At 38.1% G+C, this 22,889-nt stretch overlaps 1 protein-coding gene across 1 annotated transcript in view; it reads left to right on the top strand.

Annotated features, from left to right (window-relative positions):
* The window catches only part of LOC143981589 (V-set domain containing T-cell activation inhibitor 1-like), a 31,579-nt gene extending 13,056 nt beyond the window's left edge, over positions 1 to 18,523 (top strand). The window contains exons 3-6 of the mRNA XM_077479565.1: positions 5,866 to 5,911; positions 8,633 to 8,953; positions 15,387 to 15,665; positions 18,190 to 18,523. Coding sequence (XP_077335691.1) covers positions 5,866 to 5,911; positions 8,633 to 8,953; positions 15,387 to 15,665; positions 18,190 to 18,305 — 762 coding nt within the window. The 3' untranslated portion in view covers positions 18,306 to 18,523. The remainder of the gene's footprint in view (positions 1 to 5,865; positions 5,912 to 8,632; positions 8,954 to 15,386; positions 15,666 to 18,189) is intronic.
* Positions 18,524 to 22,889: the final 4,366 nt, after the last annotated feature.

Consider the following 22,889-nt stretch of genomic DNA (forward strand, 5'->3'; position numbering starts at 1 on the left):
GGTAGATCCACCACTGGTGTCAGTAGTTTTTTTTAATTATTATTTATCTGTCTTGGGGCCCCCCTATGGTGGCGGAATGCCAGCATCCAGTCACAAATGCGACCTGTCTGACCCTGGTAGTTCCACCACTGGTGTCAGTAGTTTTTTTTTTTTTTATTATTTATCTGTCTTGGGGCCCCCCTATGGTGGCGGAATGCCAGCATCCAGTCACAAATGCGACCTGTCTGACCCTGGTAGATCCACCACTGGTGTCAGTAGTTTTTTTATTTTTTATTATTTATCTGTCTTGGGGCCCCCCTATGGTGGTGGAATGCCAGCATCCAGTCCCAAATGCGACCTGTCTGACCCTGGTAGATCCACCACTGATGTCAGTAGTTTTTTTATTTTTTTATTATTTATCTGTCTTGGGGCCCCCCTATGGTGGCAGAATGCCAGCATCCAGTCACAAATGCGACCTGTTTGACCCTGGTAGATCCACCACTGGTGTCAGTAGTTTTTTTAATTTTTTTTAATATTTATCTTTCTTGGGGGGCCCCCCTATGGTGGTGGAATGCAAGTGCCCAGTCACAAATGCATTCTATCTGACCCTGGTAGTTCCACCACTGGTGTCAGTAGTTTTTTTATTTTTTATTTTTTTAATTATGTATCTGTCTTGGGGCCCCCCTATGGTGGCGGAATGCCAGCATTCAGTCACAAATGCGACCTGTCTGAGCCTGGTAGATCCACCACTGGTGACAGTATTATTTTTTTTATTATTATTTATCTGTCTTGGGGCCCCCCTATGGTGGCAGAATGCCAGCATCCAGTCACAAATGCGACCTGTCTGACCCTGGTAGTTCCACCACTGGTGTCAGTAGTTTTTTTATTTTTTTATTATTTATCTGTCTTGGGGCCCCCCTATGGTGGCGGAATGCCAGCATCCAGTCACAAATGTGACCTGTCTGACCCTGGTAGTTCCACCACTGGTGTCAGTAGTTTTTTTTTAATTTTTTTATTATTTATCTGTCTTGGGGCCCCCCTATGGTGGCGGAATGCCAGCATCCAGTCACAAATGCGACCTGTCTGACCCTCGTAGATCCACCACTGGTGACAGTAGTTTTTTTTTATTATTATTTATCTGTCTTGGGGCCCCCATATGGTGGCGGAATGCCAGCATCCAGTCACAAATGCAACCTGTCTGATCCTGGTAGTTCCACCACTGGTGTCAGTATTTTTTTTATTATTTATCTTTCCTGGGGGGCCCCCCTATGGTGGTGGAATGCAAGTGCCCGGTCACAAATGCAGTCTATCTGACCCTGGTAGTTCCACCACTGGTGTCAGTATTTTTTTTTTTTTTTATTATTATTTATCTGTCTTGGGGCCCCCCTATGGTGGCGGAATGCCAGCATCCAGTCACAAATGCGACCTGTCTGACCCTGGTAGATCCACCACTGGTGTCAGTAGTTTTTTTATTTTTTATTATTTATCTGTCTTGGGGCCCCCCTATGGTGGTGGAATGCCAGCATCCAGTCCCAAATGCGACCTGTCTGACCCTGGTAGATCCACCACTGATGTCAGTAGTTTTTTTATTTTTTATTATTTATCTGTCTTGGGGCCCCCCTATGGTGGTGGAATGCCAGCATCCAGTCCCAAATGCGACCTGTCTGACCCTGGTAGATCCACCACTGATGTCATTATTTTTTTTATTTTTTTATTATTTATCTGTCTTGGGGCCCCCCTATGGTGGCAGAATGCCAGCATCCAGTCACAAATGCGACCTGTCTGACCCTGGTAGTTCCACCACTGGTGTCAGTAGTTTTTTAATTTTTTTACTATTTATCTGTCTTGAGGCCCCCCTATGGTGGCAGAATGCCAGCATCCAGTCACAAATGCGACCTGTCTGACCCTGGTAGTTCCACCACTGGTGTCGGTAGTTTTTTTTATTTTTTCATTATTTATTTGTCTTGGAGCCCCCCTATGGTGGCGGAATGCCAGCATCCAGTCACAAATGCGACCTGTCTGACCCTTGTAGATCCACCACTGGTGTCAGTTTTTTTTGTTATTTTTATTTTATTTATTTTTTCCATTTTACTTTTTATTATTTTTTAAAATTTCGAGGAGACTCGTTGTGGGGGTCTTTGGTGAGATATCAAAGGTCTAAAGAGACATTTGATAGGTCAACAGAGGGGTCCGGGAAAATGGACATATACACCTCCCTAACCAAGTAGTAGCGGGGGGGGGGGGGGGGGTGTAATTTAGAAAGCCTTATTTTTCTACTTTGCACCAATAAACTGTAAAGCTGCCCACTCCCCCCTGTTCAGCTGATGGGGCCGGGCCCACTACAAGAGGACCGGGTGTACTGCCTTAACAGCGGCCCTGCACCTACTAGCAGAAGGGAGAAATGCCAGCTCCACTGTGTTTAGGGGAAAAACCTAATGAACAAATAGAATATAAACCAGTTGGGCTGACTACCACTCAGCAAGACTACATTGAAATAGTAGTTCCTGCTTATGGCAGGGTGGCTACACAGGGTTAGCTACTAGCATTATGTTAAGGTTAGAGAAGGTAGGATTTAGGCCTCATGCACATGAGACGCTGTTAAACGTGTGTTCAGAGGCAGTTGGACACTTTTTTCAACTGCCCCTGAACTCATTCAATGTTATCCTATGTGTCCATCTACACAGTCTTGTTTTTTGCAGTTTTTAGGCAGTTGCGTTTAACCTAATTTTTCCAGAAGCAAAAAAATGGGTTCAGACGCAAACGTTTTCCATGTTTCAGACGCCAAGTGTTTTGCCGCGTTTTCGTTTATAAGCGTTTTTAAAGGTGCCCTATTTATTTTCCATAAGAAATCTCAAAAATGATAGCAAATGATGAATGAAAAACCATTAAAAAATATTTTAAACAATTACAATTGCAAGTGAACAATCCACAACTTGTGGCAAGTGACATGGCAGGTGGCAAGTGACGTGGCAAGTGGACAATCCACAACTTGTGGGAGGTGACATGACATGTGACGTGGCAGGTGATGTGGCAAGTGGACAATCCACAACTTGTGGCAGGTGACGTGGCAGGTGACGTGGCAGGTGATGTGACAGGTGACGTGGCAAGTGACATGGCAGGTGCGTGGCAAGTGACATGGCAAGTGGAAAATCCACAACTTGTCGCAAGTGACGTGGCAAGTGGAAAATCCACCACTTGTGGCAGGTGACATGGCAAGTGACGTGGCAGGTGATGTGTCAAGTGGACAATCCACAACTTGTGGCAGGTAACATGGCAGGTGACGTGGCAAGTGACATGGCAAGTGGAAAATCCACAACTTGTCGCAAGTGACGTGGCAAGTGGACAATCCACCACTTGTGGCAGGTGACGTGGCAAGTGATGTGGCAAGTGGACAATCCCACATTTTTGGCAGGTGATGTGGCAAGTGACGCGGCAAGTGGACAATCCACAACTTGTGGCAGGTGACGTAGCAAGTGACATGACATTGTCATCTGGCAAGTGGACAATCCACAACTTGTGGCAGGGGATGTGGCAAGTGACGTGACAGGTGACATGGCAAGTGACATGACAAGTGACGTGGCAAGTGGACAATCCACAACTTGTGGCAAGTGACATGGCAGGTGGCAAGTGACGTGGCAAGTGGACAATCCACCACTTGTGGCAGGTGACGTGGCAAGTGATGTGGCAAGTGGACAATCCCACATTTTTGGCAGGTGATGTGGCAAGTGACGCGGCAAGTGGACAATCCACAACTTGTGGCAGGTGACGTAGCAAGTGACATGACATTGTCATCCCGCAAGTGGACAATCCACAACTTGTGGCATGGGATGTGGCAAGTGACGTGACAGGTGACATGGCAAGTGACATGGCAAGTGACGTGGCAAGTGGACAATCCACAACTTGTGGCAGGTAATGTGCCAGGTGACATGGCAAGTGGACAATCCACAACTTGTGGCAGGTGACATGGCAAGTGACATGACAAGTGACGTGGCAAGTGGACAATCCACAACTTGTGGCAGGTAATGTGCCAGGTGACGTGGCAAGTGGACAATCCACAACTTGTGGCAGGTGACATGGCAGGTGACAATCCCCAACTTGTTGCAGGTGACGTGGCAGGTGACGTGGCAAGTGATGCAGCAAGTGGACAATCCACAACTTGTGGCAGGTGACATGGCAGGTGACAATCCCCAACTTGTTGCAGGGGATGTGGCAAGTGACGTGGCAGGTGACATGGCAAGTAACGCAGCAAGTGGACAATCCACAACTTGTGGCAGGTGACGTGGCAAGTGACGTGGCATTGTCATGTGGCAAGTGGACAATCCACAACTTGTGGCAGGTGATGTGGCAGGTGATGTGGCAGGGGACGTGGAAAGTGACATGGCAGGTGCGTGGCAAGTGACATGGCAAGTGGAAAATCCACAACTTGTCACAAGTGACGTGGCAAGTGGACAATCCACAACTTGTGGCAGGTGTCATAGCAAGTGACATGACATTGTCATCCCGCAAGTGGACAATCCACAACTTGTGGCATGGGATGTGGCAAGTGACGTGACAGGTGACATGGCAAGTGACATGGCAAGTGACGTGGCAAGTGGACAATCCACAACTTGTGGCAGGTAATGTGCCAGGTGACATGGCAAGTGGACAATCCACAACTTGTGGCAGGTGACATGGCAGGTGACAATCCCCAACTTGTTGCAGGTGACGTGGCAGGTGACGTGGCAAGTGATGCAGCAAGTGGACAATCCACAACTTGTGGCAGGTGACGTGGCAAGTGACGTGGCATTGTCATGTGGCAAGTGGACAATCCACAACTTGTGGCAGGTGACGTGGCAAGTGACACGCTAAATACAAGTACACTGCTGCTCTCACAGCTGCTGCTGCTCATTCTGGTCTCACAAAATGACTGAAATAGTTAATAATACCGTTTTTTGAGCTTGGGGAGGGTCTTATGATGTTATGTGTAACTAAACGCTTCTAGGCGCAAATGCGGTAAAACACCGCTAAATGCAGCATGCAATCGCAGCAAAACTTGCGTTTCTAAACGCCGGTTTCAGCTTTTAAAAACATGCGGTCTGCAGAGTGGCTGTGGTTGCATTGTTTGCCGTTTGTTTGATTTCCATGATAGAAAGAACGCCACAGGTCTTAAGCCCCACTTCCTGATTGGCCGGGAGGAGAAGCAGAAAAACAATAGCGATTGTTAATTCACTATTGTCACACAACTGCGTGGGCTCACTGCGCCCTGAGCCCACCTTTTTTTTTTTTTAAGCCAATTAGAGCCTTCGGCTTTTAGGATACTAAAGGTAAAAACAGGGTATATTGGTAGTTTGTAGACATGTGCACTGACAAAAAAAATTTGTTTGTTTTCATTTTTGTTTCATTCTTTTTTTTTTTTTTTTTTTTTTTTGCTTTTTTCAGAAATTCGAAAAAATTTGAGAATTCGGAGAATTCGGAAATTTGGAAATTCGGAAAATTTGAAACTTTGGAAATTGGAAAATTTGGAAATTTGAAAATTCGAAACTTTGGAGATGTGAAAATTCAGAAATCCGAAAATTAGATTTTAAATTTTCACATCTCCAAAGTTTCGAATTTTCAAATTTCCAAATTTTCCAATTTCCAAAGTTTCAAATTTTCCGAATTTCCAAATTTCCGAATTCTCCAATTTCCGAAACGTCGAATTTCCAAAATTGAGAATTGAAAAATTTTGTAATTAACGAATTTGTTAAAATTAGTTAAAAAACGAATTCAGAACTAAACGAATTGCACATGTCTAGACTAGTTTGTAATGACGGCGGTGTAGGTTATGTGTTTATTTTATTCTTTTTTATATCCTTACTAATTTAAGAACCTGTACAGGTGAATAATTCTCTCTTCTTCTTGTTTCAGTTGCTGTGGGTGGGATGTACCATCATCCAGTCTGCGGGGACATCGGGTAATGATCCCCCATATAAATGAACTAATCCTGTGTGGCTCTCTAACTCTCTCCATGAATAGATGCCCCCAATGTCACCTCATTCCACTTAAAGGAAAGGCGTATTATGAGTCAATGATAATTATTAGGGTTGTACCGATACCGGTATTGGTGCCGATACTAAGCATTCGCAGGAGTATGGGTACTCGTTCAAATGCTCCAATACCTGAAACCAATACTTTTTATCAACAACATTGCTCAGCCCCTGAAACAGAAAGATAAAAAGAAACATTGTTTCTTTTTGTATCTTTCTGTTTATTCATCTACAGATCTGCAGATGAAGTCAGTTTTAAAGTAAACTGTCACATAAAAAAAATAATAATAATATATATAGTTTTTTTTTTTTTTTTTAGTAAATGTTCCTCTGTTTAACCCCGTCACATAAAAAAAAAAATATATATAATTTCTTTTGTAAATGTTCCTCTGTTTAACCCCTTATTAACCCTTACTTTACTCTAATCAGCCCTAATAAACTCCTTATTTTTTTTATTTTTTTCACTTATGATTTTTAAAAGCTATTAATAATTAAAACTTTTTTTGTTTTGTTTGCTTTGTTCATTATTATTTTTACACCTTTAACACATATTTACACATTTCACATTGACAAGAGCGCAAAAAATAAAAATAAATAATCATAATAATGATTTTTTTTCATTTTTTTCACTTATGATTTTTAAAAACTATTAATAATTAAAACTTTTTTTGTTTTGTTTGCTTTGCTCGTTATTATTTTTACACCTTTAACAAATATTTACACGTTTCACATTGAAAAGAGCGCAAAAAATAAAAATAAATAATCATAATAATGATTTTTTTTTCACTTATGATTTTTAAAAACTATTAATAATTAAAACTTTTTTTTGTTTTGTTTGCTTTGCTCTTTATTATTTTTACACCTTTAACACATATTTACATGTTTCACATTGAAAAGAGTGCAAAATTTAAAAAAAACGAATAATGATTTTTTATTTTTTTTCATTCATGATTTTTAAAACTATTAATAATTAAAACTTTTTTTATTTTATTTTTTTGCTTTGTTCATTATTATTTTTACACCTTTAACACATATTTATATGTTTCACATTGAAAAGAGCGCAAAAATTAAAAATAAATAATCATAATAATGATTTATTTTAATTTTTTTCACTTATGATTTTTAAAAACTATTAATAATGAAAACTTTTTTTTGTTTTGTTTGCTTTGCTCGTTATTATTTTTACACCTTTAACACATATTTACACGTTTCACATTGAAAAGAGCGCAAAAATTAAAAATAAATAATCATAATAATGATTTATTTTAATTTTTTTCACTTATGATTTTTAAAAACTATTAATAATTAAAACTTTTTTTTATTTTTTTGCTTTGCTCGTTATTATTTTTACACCTTTAACAAATATTTACACGTTTCACATTGAAAAGAGCGCAAAAAATAAAAATAAATAATCATAATAATGATTTTTTTTTCACTTATGATTTTTAAAAACTATTAATAATTAAAACTTTTTTTTGTTTTGTTTGCTTTGCTCTTTATTATTTTTACACCTTTAACACATATTTACATGTTTCACATTGAAAAGAGTGCAAAATTTTAAAAAAACGAATAATGATTTTTTATTTTTTTTCATTCATGATTTTTAAAACTATTAATAATTAAAACTTTTTTTATTTTATTTTTTTGCTTTGTTCATTATTATTTTTACACCTTTAACACATATTTATATGTTTCACATTGAAAAGAGCGCAAAAATTAAAAATAAATAATCATAATAATGATTTATTTAAATTTTTTTCACTTATGATTTTTAAAAACTATTAATAATGAAAACTTTTTTTTGTTTTGTTTGCTTTGCTCGTTATTATTTTTACACCTTTAACACATATTTACACGTTTCACATTGAAAAGAGCGCAAAAATTAAAAATAAATAATCATAATAATGATTTATTTTAATTTTTTTCACTTATGATTTTTAAAAACTATTAATAATTAAAACTTTTTTTTATTTTTTTGCTTTGCTCGTTATTATTTTTACACCTTTAACAAATATTTACACGTTTCACATTGAAAAGAGCGCAAAAAATAAAAATAAATAATCATAATAATGATTTTTTTTTCACTTATGATTTTTAAAAACTATTAATAATTAAAACTTTTTTTTGTTTTGTTTGCTTTGCTCTTTATTATTTTTACACCTTTAACACATATTTACATGTTTCACATTGAAAAGAGTGCAAAATTTTAAAAAAACGAATAATGATTTTTTATTTTTTTTCATTCATGATTTTTAAAACTATTAATAATTAAAACTTTTTTTATTTTATTTTTTTGCTTTGTTCATTATTATTTTTACACCTTTAACACATATTTATATGTTTCACATTGAAAAGAGCGCAAAAATTAAAAATAAATAATCATAATAATGATTTATTTAAATTTTTTTCACTTATGATTTTTAAAAACTATTAATAATGAAAACTTTTTTTTGTTTTGTTTGCTTTGCTCGTTATTATTTTTACACCTTTAACACATATTTACACGTTTCACATTGAAAAGAGCGCAAAAAATAAAAATAAATAATCATAATAATCATGTGGGATGTCGGGGAACTTCTTCACACAGAGGGGTTCAGGTGTATCGAAAGCTCCAATCTTCTCACAATGTGTGTCTGTCCTCCTCCCAGTGTCCACCTACCTGTACGGCTCTGTGCAGCTGCCGTGCTCCTTCCCCTTCGTACAAGGAGCGGAGGGCCTGTCCGTGGTTTGGGAAAAAGTGGAAGGCGATGGACGCAAATTACTGGTGTACAAGTTCATGAACGGCACCGACCTCCTCGCTGACCAGGATCCCGGCTTCAGGGGGCGTGTCCAACTCTCCGGGAAGTTCTCGCTGGGGAACCTGAACCTGACCCTGAGGGAGGTGACCTTCCAGGACGAGGGCACCTATGTCTGTAAGGCCGCCCATCAGAGGGATGACGGGGATCTGACGGTGACGCTGGACATCAGAGGTGAGGAGGACGCGCCGCGCCACGGGACCCATAGACATCCCCAACCGTCTCTTCCCTTCCACCTCTCATTTCTTCCTTAAGATAATCATTTTGTTTCGTTATTTTCAAATTGATTCAAATTTTGCATTTCGGAAGACGGCTATAGTCCTTCTATTCTATTCTATTCTATTCTATTCTATTCTAAATGAGAGTTTTGGAAGGCAGTTTAAATTCTTTCTAATTTTTTTCTATTCTATTCAATTCTACATCCCAATATTGGAAGATAGGCCTATGCTTTCTATTGTATTCTATTCTATTCAAAATTCAGATCGCGGAAGGCGGCTATATTCTTTCCAATTTATTTTATTCTATTTGAAATTTGAATTGCGGGCGACGGCTATATTCTATTTTATTCTTTATTTTATTTTATTCAAAATTTGAATTTTCAAGAGACGTCTATATTCTTTCTATTTTACTCTATTCTATTCAAAATTCACATTTCAGAAGAAAGTTTTATTATTTATTTTCCATTCGGTTTTCAGAAGACGGCTATTATTCTTTCTATTTTATTCTATTCTATTTGAAATTCACATTCCAGGAGACAGTTTTATTCTTTCTATTTTATTCTATTCAATTTTAGGAAGACAGCTATATTCTTTCTATTTTATTCTATTCTCTCTGAAATTCACATTTCAGGAGACATTTTTATTCTTTTTATTTTATTCTATTTGATTTTAGGAAGACAGCTATATTCTATTTTATTCTATTCTATTAAAAAATTTAATTTCAGAAGACAGTTATATTTTTTTCTATTTTATTCTATTCTATTTAATTTTAGGAAGACAGCTATATTCTTTCTATATTATTATATTCTAAATTCGATTTTCAGAAGTCGGACAAATTCTATCTATTCTATTCAATTTTAGGAAGATGGCTATATTATTTCTATTTTATTCTATTCTATTTAATTTTAGGAAGACAGCTGTATTCTTTCTATATTATGCTATTCTATTTTAAATTAGATTTTCAGAAATCTGCCATATTCTATCTATTCTATTCAATTTTAGGAAGACAGCTATATTCTTTCTATATTATTATATTCTAAATTCAATTTTCAGAAGTCGGCCATATTCTATCTATTCTATTCAATTTTAGGAAGATGGCTATATTCTTTCTATTTTATTCTATTCTCTCTGAAATTCACATTTCAGGAGACAGTTTTATTCTTTTTATTTTATTCTATTTGATTTTAGGAAGACAGCTATATTCTATTAAAAAATTTAATTTCAGAAGACAGTTATTTTTTTTCTATTTTATTATATTCTATTCAATTATAGGAAAACGGCTATATTCTTTCTATATTATTCTATTCTATTTTAAATTAGATTTTCAGAAGTCGGACATATTCTATCTATTCTATTCAATTTTAGGAAGACGGCTATATTCTTTCTATATTATTCTATTCTATTTTAAATGTGATTTTCAGAAGTTGGCCATATTCTATTTATTTTATTCTATTCTATTTGAAATTCTCATTTCAGGAGACAGTTTTATTCTTTCTATTTTATTCTATTCTATTCAATTTTAGGAAGACAGCTATATTCTTTCTATTTTATTCTATTCTACTCAAATTTCAGAAGACGACTATTATTCTTTCTATTTTATTCTATTCTATTTGAAATTCACATTCCAGGAGAAGTTTTATTCTTTCAATTTTATTCTTTTCTATTCGATTTTAGGAAGACAGCTATATTCTTTGTATTTTATTCGATTCTATTTGAAATTCTCATTTTAGGAGACAGTTTTATTCTTTCTATTCTATTCTATTCAATTTTAGGAAGACAGCTATATTCTTTCTATTTTATTCTATTCTCTCTGAAATTCACATTTCAGGAGACAGTTTTATTCTTTTTATTTTATTCTATTTGATTTTAGGAAGACAGCTATAGTCTATTTTATTCTATTCTATTAAAATTTTTTATTTCAGAAGACGGTTGTATTTGTTTCTATTTTATTCTATTCTATTTGAAATTCTCATTTCAGGCGACAGGTTTATTCTTTCTATTTTATTCTATTGTATTCAATTTTAGGAAGACAGCTATATTCTTTCTATATTATTCTATTCTATTTTAAATTTGATTTTCAGAAGTCGGACATATTCTATCTATTTTATTCTATTCTATTTGAAATTCTCATTTCAGAAAACATTTTTATTCTTTCTATTTTATTCTATTCTATTCGATTTTAGGAAGACAGATATATTCTTTCTATTTTATTCTATTCTTCTCAAATTTCAGAAGACGACTATTCTTCTTTCTATTTTATTCTATTCTATTTGAAATTCGTTTTTCAGAAGCCAGTTATATTCTATCTATTTTATTCTATTCTATTTGAAATTCACATTTCATCAGACAGTTTTATTCTTTTTATTTTATTCTATTTGATTTTAGGAAGACAGCTATATTCTATTTTATTCTATTCTATTAAAAAATGTAATTTCAGAAGACGGTTATATTTTTTCTATTTTATTCTATTCTATTTGAAATTCTCATTTCAGGTGACAGGTTTATTCTTTCTATTTTATTCTATTCTATTCAATTTTAGGAAGACAGCTATATTTTTTCTATATTATTCTATTCCATTTTAAATTAGATTTTCAGAAGTCGGCCATATTCTATCTATTCTATTCAATTTTAGGAAGACTGCTATATTCTTTCTATATTATTCTATTCTATTTTAAATGAGATTTTCAGAAGTCGGCCATATTCTATCTATTTTATTCTATTCTATTCAATTTTAGGAAGACAGCTATATTCTTTCTATATTATTCTATTCTATTTTAAATTAGATTTTCAGAAGTCGCCCATATTCTATCTATTCTATTCAATTTTAGGAAGACGGCTATATTCTTTCTATATTATTCTATTCTATTTTATATTAGATTTTCAGAAGTTGGCCATATTCTATCTATTTTATTCTATTCTATTTGAAATTCTCATTTCAGGAGACAGTTTTATTCTTTCTATTTTATTCTATTCTATTTTTAGGAAGACAGCTATATTCTTTCTATTTTATTCTATTCTACTCAAATTTCAGAAGACGACTATTATTCTTTCTATTTTATTCAATTCTATTTGAAATTTTATTTTCAGAAGGCAGCTATATTCTATCTATTTTATTCTATTCTATTTGAAATTCACATTTCAGGAGGCAGTTTTATTCTTTCTATTTTATTCTATTTGATTTTAGAAAGACAGCTATATTCTATTTTATTCTATTCTATTCAAAATTTTAATTTCGGGAAGACGGCTATATTTTTTCTATTTTATTCTATTCTATTTGAAATTTGATTTTCAGGAGACCGTTTTATTCTTTCTATTTTATTATATTCTATTCGATTTTAGGAAGACAGCTGTATTCTTTTTATTTTATTCTATTCTACTAGCTACTTATTCTAGCAGCAAACATAAGTCAAAATGAGAGATTTTTGGTAAAAAATGTATTTTATGGACAATTTTGGACATGAGTTACACAATACAAACGTTTAAAACATGAGTTCCGGTTTACATGATACGAGACAACTTGGATTGGATAGCAGATTGACCAGTAAATAGTATCATAAAAAGTTTTTGTTATGGGGAATATGCATCAAAATATGCTACCCAAAAAAAAAAAAAATGTTTATGGTTATACTGTCCGATGCTGGGAAAAACCCCAAATCATTTCGACCTTTTGGGTTATGGTCTTCCTCAGGGGTTTTTTTTTTATAAATTTTGCTTGTAGAAATATAAGAACCCCCTGAGGAAGACCATAACCCCAAAAGGTCGAAATGCATGGGGGATTTTGTCCAAAGTTGTCAATAAAATACATTTTTATGAAAAATCTCTCTTTTTGACTTACTTTTGTTGCTAAAAAAAAAAAAAACCCCATGGGGGAAACCTCAATGCGTTTTTTGCAAGATTCAGATTTCGGTCCGGATTTTGACTCCCAACGAAACGAATTTCACGTTTCTAGCAATTTAAAAGCCTGCCGAAAGCTTATGTTTTCCTCTTAATTTCCATACATGAGAACGGTCCCGGATGTGCCGGGACAGTCCCACTTCATGGCCCTCGGTCCGGTTGATGTTGATGTCCGGGTTGACGCTTTGTCCCGGGGCCACGGGGGGTCAACCTTACTTGAGTTGATGGTAACTTAATAAGGCATTCATTGAGGGGCCACACATTCACAGCCCCAGGGACCTCCAATGAAGGGCTCGTTATTTAAAGGCGGGGTTTAACCACTTAAGGACCGCCTCCTGCGCATATACGTCGGCAGAATGGCACGGCTGGGCACAAGCACGTATCTGTACGTTGCTTTTTAAGTGCCCAGCCGTGGGTCGGGAGCGCGCCCCGGCCCTGAGCTCCGTGACCGCGGAACCAGCGGAACCAATCGCCGCTGGCGTCCCGCGATCGGGTCAAAGAGCTGAAGACCGAGGAGAGGTCTGTGTAAACAAAGCTCTCCCCCGTGCTTCCTACTGAGCCCGTCACTGATCGTCTCTTCCCTTTTATAGGGAAAGACGATCAGTGACATCACATGCCAGGCCACGCCCCCCTAAAATAAAATAAAAAAACACATAACGTCATACATAACACCTACACTACCCCCTAGTGGTTAACTCCTTCACTGCCAGTGTCATTTACACAGGAATAAGTGTATTTAAATAGCACTGATTGCTGTATAAATGACAACGGTCCCAAAAATGTGTCAAAAATGTCCAATGCGTCCGCCATAATGTCGCAGTCACGGTAAAAATCACTGATCGCTGCCATTACTAGTAAAAAAAAAAAATATTAATAATTAACTAATTTAAAAAAGATTATTATATTATTATTATTTTATTATTTAAAAAATTATTATATTAATAAAAATGCTATAAAACTATCCCCTAATTTGTAAACGCTATAACTTTTGCGCAAATCAATCAATAATCGCTAACTGCGATTTGTTTATATTTTTTACTTAAAATACTAGTAAAAAAATATATATATTAATAATTAATTAATTAAAAAAATTATTATATTATTATTTAAAAAATTATTATATTAATAAAAATGCTATAAAACTATCCCCTACTTTGTAAACGCTATAACTTTTGCTCAAACCAATCAATAATCGCTAATTGCGATTTATTTTTATTTTTTTACTAAAAATACTAGTAAAAAAAAAAAATTTAATAATTAATTAATTTTAAAAAAAATATTATATTATTATTATTTTATTATTTAAAAAATTATTATATTAATAAAAATGCTATAAAACTATCCCCTACTTTGTAAACGCTATAACTTTTGCGCAAATCAATCAATAATCGCTAATTGCGATTTATTTTATTTTTTTTACTAAAAATACTAGTAAAAAAAAAATATTATTAATTAATTTAAAAAAAATTATTATATTATTATTATTTTATTATTTAAAAAATTATTATATTAATAAAAATGCTATAAAACTATCCCCTACTTTGTAAACGCTATAACTTTTGCGCAAACCAATCAATAATCGCTAATTGTGATTTATTTTATTTTTTTTACTAAAAATACTAGTAAAAAAAAAAATATTAATAATTAATTAATTTTAAAAAAATTATTATATTATTATTATTTTATATTTTAAAACTATCCCCTACTTTTTTTTTAATAATTATTTTATTATTTAAAAAATGATTATATTAATAAAAATGCTATAAAACTATCCCGTACTTTTTTTTTATTTTATTTTTTTACTAAAAATATGTAGAAGAATACGTATACGGCCTAAACTGAGGGAAAAAAAAGTTTTTTTTTTTTTTGGGGGGGGATATTTATTATAGCAAAAAGTAAAAAATTATTTCATTTTTTTTTTCAAAATCGTCGCTCTATTTTTGTTTATAGCGCAAAAAATAAAAAACCGCAGGGGTGATCAAATACCGCCAAAAGAAACCTCTATTTGTGGGGGGGGAAAAAAAAAAGGACGCCGATTTTGTTTGGGAGCCACGTCGTCACGACCACGCAATCGTCAGTTAAAGCGACGCGGCGCCGAATCGCAAAAAGGGGGCCCGGTCCTTTGGCTGCAAATTGGTCCGGGGGGGGCTTAAGTGGTTTGAGTTGGAGCCCCCAATGTGGTGGGCAATCCCTAAAATATTTGAAGGTGGGGGGTCTGGGAGGGACCAACCCATAAAATGAGTGTGATTTGGACACATTCACCTAGAAAGTAGGCGGACAAAATGCGGACCATGGGGGGGGTGGGGGGGGTGGTTAAGTGTCATGTGATCTGGCTCCATGATGTTAGTAAGGATGAAGCTGATGGACCTGATCAGGAGAAGTAGCAGTGACTTTCTCTGACTCTTCTGACCAATTCAGTTCTAGTCATTAAATATAAATACAATCTCTTTAGGAATCGGTTTCACTTTCACTTTCAACCGCAATTTTTCTTTCAGGCTTAAATGTAACGGACCCGGCTGTTATCTTCACCGACATAGACGGGCATCAGTATCTGCGCTGCCTGAGCTCCGGGGTGTTCCGTGACCTGAAGGTCAGCTGGTATGATCTCCGGAAAACTGACTTATCCCGCAACGCCACCGGAAACGTGACAGATCTCGGAGACGGGAGGCAAATGGTGGAATCTGTACTGACAGTGGAAATGGCGCCAAACGTAGCCTACTTCTGCCAGGTCCGGGAAGGGAGACTGAATAGAACCGTCCGTGTTGTGGTCTCAGGTAGGAATCCAAGCGTAGGACCCTCAATGTCGCTGGTGCATTTTGTTTGACTCCTCAAGCATGGGTTACCGTCCACGTCTTCTGGGACTCTCTGGATTATGGAGTTTTCACCAATCCCTGGGGAAGCAGGGTCCAGAAAGTAGGACCCCCCCCCCCCCGGGGCAGAAGGAAGAAGCCGTGAAGGATAGGTAATGTCCCTGTCCATGCAGGAGAGAGCAGAGCTGTGTGCAGGGGCGTTGCTAGGGGGGGCTACTGGGGCTACAGCCCCGAATCTGAGGCCCATAGCCCCCCTAACCAGCGGGTTCGCGGCTGCTGCGGCAGGGGCGGGCTGGCTGAATGAGAGAGAAGCGGAGGAGAGTAGAGAAGCGAGCGGGCTGACGAGCGGACATGACATCTCTCTCCGCCCCCCGCTCCACATCAGCGCTCTTCACAGCCGGGCCTCTTCAATTTGGGAGCGGGGTTGCGGCAAGCAGCAGAGAGATGACATCACTGCCTGCCGCACATCAGTGTTCTTGGTGCCCTCACAGCGCGGTGGAGTGGAGGTCACGTGATTCCTGTCATCGTGGAGCTCCACTTTGCAGCCAGATGCCCCTCGCTTCAATGTCGGAGGTGCAGTGGGGAGCAGCGAGATGACATCATCTCTCACTGGCCCGCCCCGCATCACCGCTCTCCTGCTCTCGCTAAATGGACCAACGCTGCCAGCCTGCCACCAATTCACATTTGGTGGCACGGCGAGTGACAATCCACATCAGTTGGCAAGTGACAACCCACATCTGGTGGCCGGTGACGTGGCAAGTGACAATCTGCAAAAGGGTGGCAAGAGATGTGGCAAGTGACAATCTGCAAATGGTGCATCTGGTGGCAGGAGACGTGGCGAGTGACACGCCCAGGGCTCCCACTGATTCTGCACTCTGCAGTATGGTGAGTTGAACTACTTCATTAAATATTAGAATGTAACAAGAGAAATAATGCACTTCAATCACCCCGACACCATATCAACCATGGTGCCATGACGATTGAAGTGCCAACACCAGCCATCGCCCGTGAAATATTGCTTACCACCGGTCTCCCATTTTCTTTTCCAAAATGTCTTGGTATGCCGACGCCTTAAGAGTTCCCTTCACTGGAACTAAGGGGCCAAACCCAACCCCTGAAAAACAACCCCCCGCCATAATCCCCCCTCCCCCCACAGCATGATCCACCCTCCACCAAATGGTTTGGGCAAGTGCACAAATCAAGGGTCTGGATCCGATCTTTCTTCCCTCACACCATGACAAGCTTCCCAGCAAGACCTACTGTGGGGTCATGCAATTAGAGGACCTCCAGCTGTTGCAGAACTACAACTCCCATGAGGCATAGCAAGACTCTGACAGCCACAAGCATGACACCCAGAGGCAGAGGCATGATGGGACTTGTATTCTGGCAACAGCTGGAGGTCCGCTAATTGCATATCCCTGTAATAGAAAATCTATTGTACCAGTCTTGGCGAGTTCAGCAGGAAAGTTGTATTCCTGTGTTTTGGAAACGGCACCGACCACCCTCAGTCACCGTCTGGTTGGTGAAAATTGGGGGAAATTAATTAATCGGAAGGCCTGATTGTGAAGGAGAAGGATGCCAGGGAGAAACTCCTCCAGAAATTGGCATGACCTTGTGTAGTCTTTGGCTTTCAGATCTTTGCTGGAGACCACATGGGCATGGTTCTCCAGCTTTGAAGGCCCGATGGCACTGGGGACAGGCCCCTTCCTCCAGAAATTGGTCTATTGGCATGACCTTGTGTAGTCTTCGGCTTTCAGATCTTTGCTGGAGACCACATGGGCATGGTTCTCCAGCTTTGAAGGCCAGATGGCACTGGGGACAGGCCCCTTCCTCCAGAAATTGGTCTATTGGCATGACCTTGTGTAGTCTTCGGCTTTCAGATCTTTGCTGGAGACCACATGGGCATGGTTCTCCAGCTTTGAAGGCCCGATGGCACTGGGGACAGGCCCCTTCCTCCAGAAATTGGTCTATTGGCATGACCTTGTGTAGTCTTCGGCTTTCAGATCTTTGCTGGAGACCACATGGGCATGGTTCTCCAGCTTTGAAGGCCAGATGGCACTGGGGACAGGCCCCTTCCTGTTCCCCCCCCCCCCCTCCCCGCTCTGGGGGTCAGTCGAGTGCCCGCACTGCCCAGCACCCGCAGATCGGATTCGGATGTGAATAATCGCAGCAGAAGCGACACACGCGCCCCCTGCAGGTGGAAGTGTGGTATCACGTAGATATGTGGTCTGGCACACCGCTGGAGGGTCAGCAAGTGGTTAAGCTGCATCATTAGGACCCAAGTAGGGTCCTTTCCATTGTGTACCCTCTGCACTCAGTGATGTACAAAATATGTAATAAAATAAAGACCTCGAAAATGAAAACCCTTGTTGCGGTACCCAATGGCGTGTGTTTGGTGTCCCCGGGATAGGAGTTGGAGGTGGTCTATGAGTCTATGTTGCTTTTTCCAGTGAGTTCGGCTCTCATGGTTGTTTCTTTTGTGTTGCAGATGGAAATACACCAATCGTTATCGAAAATATTCAAAGTTCCGCCACCTGGATCACAGTCTGGAAAATGATCCCGGTGCTCCTCACCTGCACCGCCATCAGTATCTGCATCGTGTAATCCAAAAAAATTGGAACAACACTCCTAAGGCCACAACCGTATGGGGGTTGAATTTAGAGAAAATTGGAGCCAAATGGCACTAAATCGGACTTTCCAGGCAAAAAGGACAAGACAGCAGTGAGCCCCTGTGTGTCAACGCGTTTCACTGTTATGCTTCTTCAGGACACACTAGTGGTTGATGTTTCCCCCGGGGGGGGTATAATAAACCTTATACTATCGATGCCTGCCTTAATAGATTTCAGGAGTCTCCATGGCTGTTAGACATGTGCGATTATTTTCGTACGAATCTAAAATTCGTATGAATTTCCCTAAATTCGTACATTTTGGAAGATCTGAAATACGAATTGCTATGCTTCCGAATTTTGTACGAAATTTTGTTTACGAATTTCGGATCCAAATTCCGTGACTGGTGTTTTGTTGACCAATCAGAGGTTTTCTTCTGTTGCTGAGTGGGGTTTGGGAAAATGGCCTTTTTTAATATGGGAGTGGGAGAGACTGGTACTGGTAGTCGATGGGAGATTCAGAATCAGACAAAGTAAGAATGTTCGTTAATATCGTTTTACTATTGTCATAATAATTACGTTTATTCGTTATGATGAAGTTAAATACCCAGGAAGTCATCATAGCACAGGGGTGGTGGGAGCCCCTCATAATGATCACAGCACAGGGATGGGGGGAGCCCCTCATAATGAGCACAGCACAGGGTTGGGGGAAGCCCCTCATAATGAGCACAGCACAGGGATGGGGGGAGCCCCTCATAATGAGCACAGCACAGGGATGGGGGGAGCCCCTCATAATGAGCACAGCACAGGGATGGTGGGAGCCCCTCATAATGAGAACAGGGATGGTGGGAGCCCCCTATGAGAACAGGGATGGGGGAGCCCCTCATAATGAGAACAGGGATGGGGGAGCCCCTCATAATGATCATAGCACAGGGATGGTGGGAGCCCCTCATAATGATCACAGCACAGGGATGGTGGGAGCCCCTCATAATGAGCACAGCACAGGGATGGGGGAAGCCCCTCATAATGAGCACAGCACAGGGATGGGGGGAGCCCCTCATAATGAGCACAGCACAGGGATAGTGGGAGCCCCTCATAATGAGAACAGGGATGGTGGGAGCCCCTCATAATGAGAACAGGGATGGGGGAGCCCCTCATAATGAGAATAGGGATGGGGGAGCCCCTCATAATGTGAACAGGGATGGGGGAGCCCCTCATAATGTGAACAGGGATGGGGGAGCCCCTCATAATGTGAACAGGGATGGGGGAGCCCCTCATAATGATCACAGCACAGGGATGGTGGGAGCCCCTCATAATGATCACAGCACAGGGATGGTGGGAGCCTCTCATAATGAGTCTGACGACTGCCATATTGAGAAAGGTATTTTCTTTGCTTTTTAAATTCATCATAACGAACGTTCGTAATTGTTACGAAAAGTTAACGAACCCAAGGAAAATTCGTATTTCGTATGAATCCAAATTGAATTTCAGACACGAATTACGAAATACGAATTGACGGCTAATACGGAACGGAAGGAAACAAAGCGAATTTATTGAGAACGCACGTGTCTAGATAACACCTCCTTGGTATTTGGTACCCATGCATTTGGCATAACTGAAAAAATAAAGCTAAAAATTGCAGCTTTACCTTTTTTAGAAGCTTTTTTCTGGAACTTCCAGCGAGGAAAAATTCTACTTATCTCTCTTTGTTATGAGAGGGGGAGATGGGAAGCTGAGTTTACCTATTTTTTATTTATTTTTCACCTGGGATCGCTGTGCTGCTTTTACGACGTGTTCCTCTAGTACCGGGGCCTGGGGTGCCAAAAAATGTTTGTAAAAATGGAGAGGGGCACTTCAGATAGATTAGGGTAAAAATAATGTGTGGTTAAAGGATGCTGAATGTTGAAGTCTGAGCCTGCGCTCATATACACCACACATGCAGGTCCCGGGCCTTCTACTCACAGAATAATCCTCAACCACGTCCCCGACCGGCTCACGTACATTTACGGCGGCAGGTTGGCTCCCCTGCGTGAATCGAAGGACATGTACGTCGGCTCCTTTTAGAGCCATAGCAGGCACGTGCACCTACACGCCCGCTGCACGGCGGCGGGGGGGGGGGACCCGATGCACGTGGCCGGCGGGTACGAGAGCCAGAGCGGGGATGCGTGTATGTAAACACAGAAATCCCCGCTTTGACAGGAGAGGAGAGACAGAGCTGCTGTTCCTAGTGATCAGGAACAGCAATATGTCTCCTCTTTCAGTCAGTCCCCTCCCCCCACAGTTAGAAACACACATTAAGGGAACACACATTTAACCCCTTGATCGCCCCCTAGTGTTAACCCTGACCTACGGGGAATTTTTATAGCACTGGTCACCGTATAAATGTCACTGGTCCCAAAAAAGTGTCAAAAGTGTCCAATCTTCCCGCCGCAATGTCGCAGTCCCGCTAAAAATCGCAGATCGCCACCATTACTAGTAAAAAAAATGTAAAAAGACATACAACTATACCCTATTTTGAAGACGCTATAACTTTTGCGCAAACCAATCAATATATGTTTATTGCGTTTTTTTTTTTGTTTTGTTTTTTACCAAAAATATGTAGAAGAATACATATCGGCTTAAACTGATGAATAAATTTGTTTTTGTTTTTTTTTGTTTTTTATTTGTGGTATATGTTAAAGCAAAAAGTAAAACATTTTTTTTTTTCAAAATTGTCGCTCTTTTTTTTGTTTATAGCAGAGGTGATCAAATACCACCAAAAGAAAGCTCTATTTGTGGGAAAAAAAGGACGTCAATTTTGTTTGTGTACAACGTGGCAAGACTGCGCAATTGTCAGTTAAAGCGACGCAAAAAATGGCCTGGGTCATTAAGGGGGGCAAATTCCTTGTGGGGCTGAATGGCTAATTACAATAACACAAATAAAAGTCTTACAGACAGACATAAACCTCAGCACAAAGGGTCAATTTTTTTAACTTTGAAACTCTCTTTAATTTTTACGCCCTAATAATAGAAAGAAATTTTGTTGCGCTAAAAGCAAAAGAAAATAAACAAAGAAAATACAGCAGCTAACACAAATATTGCTGGAAACAATATGGAAACAAATATAAAGTGTGGTGTAGCGCTTACACCATACTTTATATTTTACGCCCTAATGCCCCTTGGATGACCTTGGTACCCTGAGTACTGGCAGCAACACTTTTGCACACAGATAATACACAGTTGAGCTCTAGAGGTGAAGGGGGTTACCATCACCTGACTGCAGTGCTAGAATTAATGGGGAGGGGGGGGGGGGGGGTGCAGAGTAGAAAATTTGCAATTCGTTCATTTCTGAATTTTTACATTTCTGAAATTCAGAATTTTCAATTTTTTTCAGAATTTCTCACATTTTCAGAATTTCCGAAGATTCAGAAATTGGAAAATTAAAAATTTCAGAAATTTGAAAATTTCAGAAATTTGTAAATTTCAGAAATATAAAAATTCAGAAATTCAACATTTCCATTTGTTTAGATGTGGCATTCGTTATTTCAGATAATTCATAACTTCAGATAAATTTATATTTGTTACGTTCACAAACAGCCAAATTTGAAAGGAAATTCCAATATCTATAATTTAATAGTTAGTTATTATTAGTTAGTTATTATTTCGAATTTTACAGATTTTCATTCTTTTTTTCAGATTTTCGAATTTTTCGGATTTTCAAATTTCTGAATTTCTGGAATTCAAAAATTTGGAATTTGAAAATTCAGAAGTTCGGAAACTTGGAAATTTGAAAACTTGGAAATTTGAAAACTTGGAAATTCGAAAATTCGGAAATTTGGAAATGTAGAATTTCCAATTTTTTTTGCAATTTCTGAAATTTTCTGAATTTCTGAAATTCCGAAAATTTGGAAATTCAGAAATTGGAAAATTCAAAATTTCATAAATGTGAAAATTTTTAAATTTCAGAAATTTGGAAATTTGAAAATTTCAGAAATTTGGAAATTTGAAAATTTCAGAAATTTGGAAATTCAACATTTCCATTTGTTTAGATGCGGCATTCATTATTTCAGATAATTCATAACTTCAGATAAATTTATATTTGTTACGTTCACAAACAGCCAAATTTGAAAGGAAATTCCAATATCTATAATTTAATAGTTAGTTATTATTAGTTAGTTATTATTTCGAATTTTACAGATTTTCATTCTTTTTTTCAGATTTTCAAATTTTTCGGATTTTCGAATTTCTGAATTTCCTAATTCTCGAATTCCGAAAATTTGGAATTTAAAAATTCGGAAATTCGGAATTTAAAACATCGGAAATTTGGAAAATTGAAAACTTGGAAATTTGGAAACTTGGAAATTCGAAGATTTTATAATTTTCGAAAAGCTGAATTTTCTAATTTTCTAATTATCGAATTAAGCAAAAAAAAAATGAAACAAAAAAGAACAGAATGCAGTGTGCAGTGAATTTGGATGGAAAGGGGTTTGTGTTTCAAATGCTGCTTTATGCATTGACATACCCCCCTAGACCCAGGGATTTACCAAACCTGGAGCACTTCAGAATCTGGTGAAATTGTGCAGGGTAGTCAATCAGCTTATAA

This window comes from Lithobates pipiens, unplaced genomic scaffold (genome assembly GCF_037356315.1).
Source record: "Lithobates pipiens isolate NorthernLeopardFrog02 unplaced genomic scaffold, aLitPip1_a1.2 Scaffold_16, whole genome shotgun sequence".
NCBI classification, from domain to species: Eukaryota; Metazoa; Chordata; class Amphibia; order Anura; family Ranidae; genus Lithobates; species Lithobates pipiens.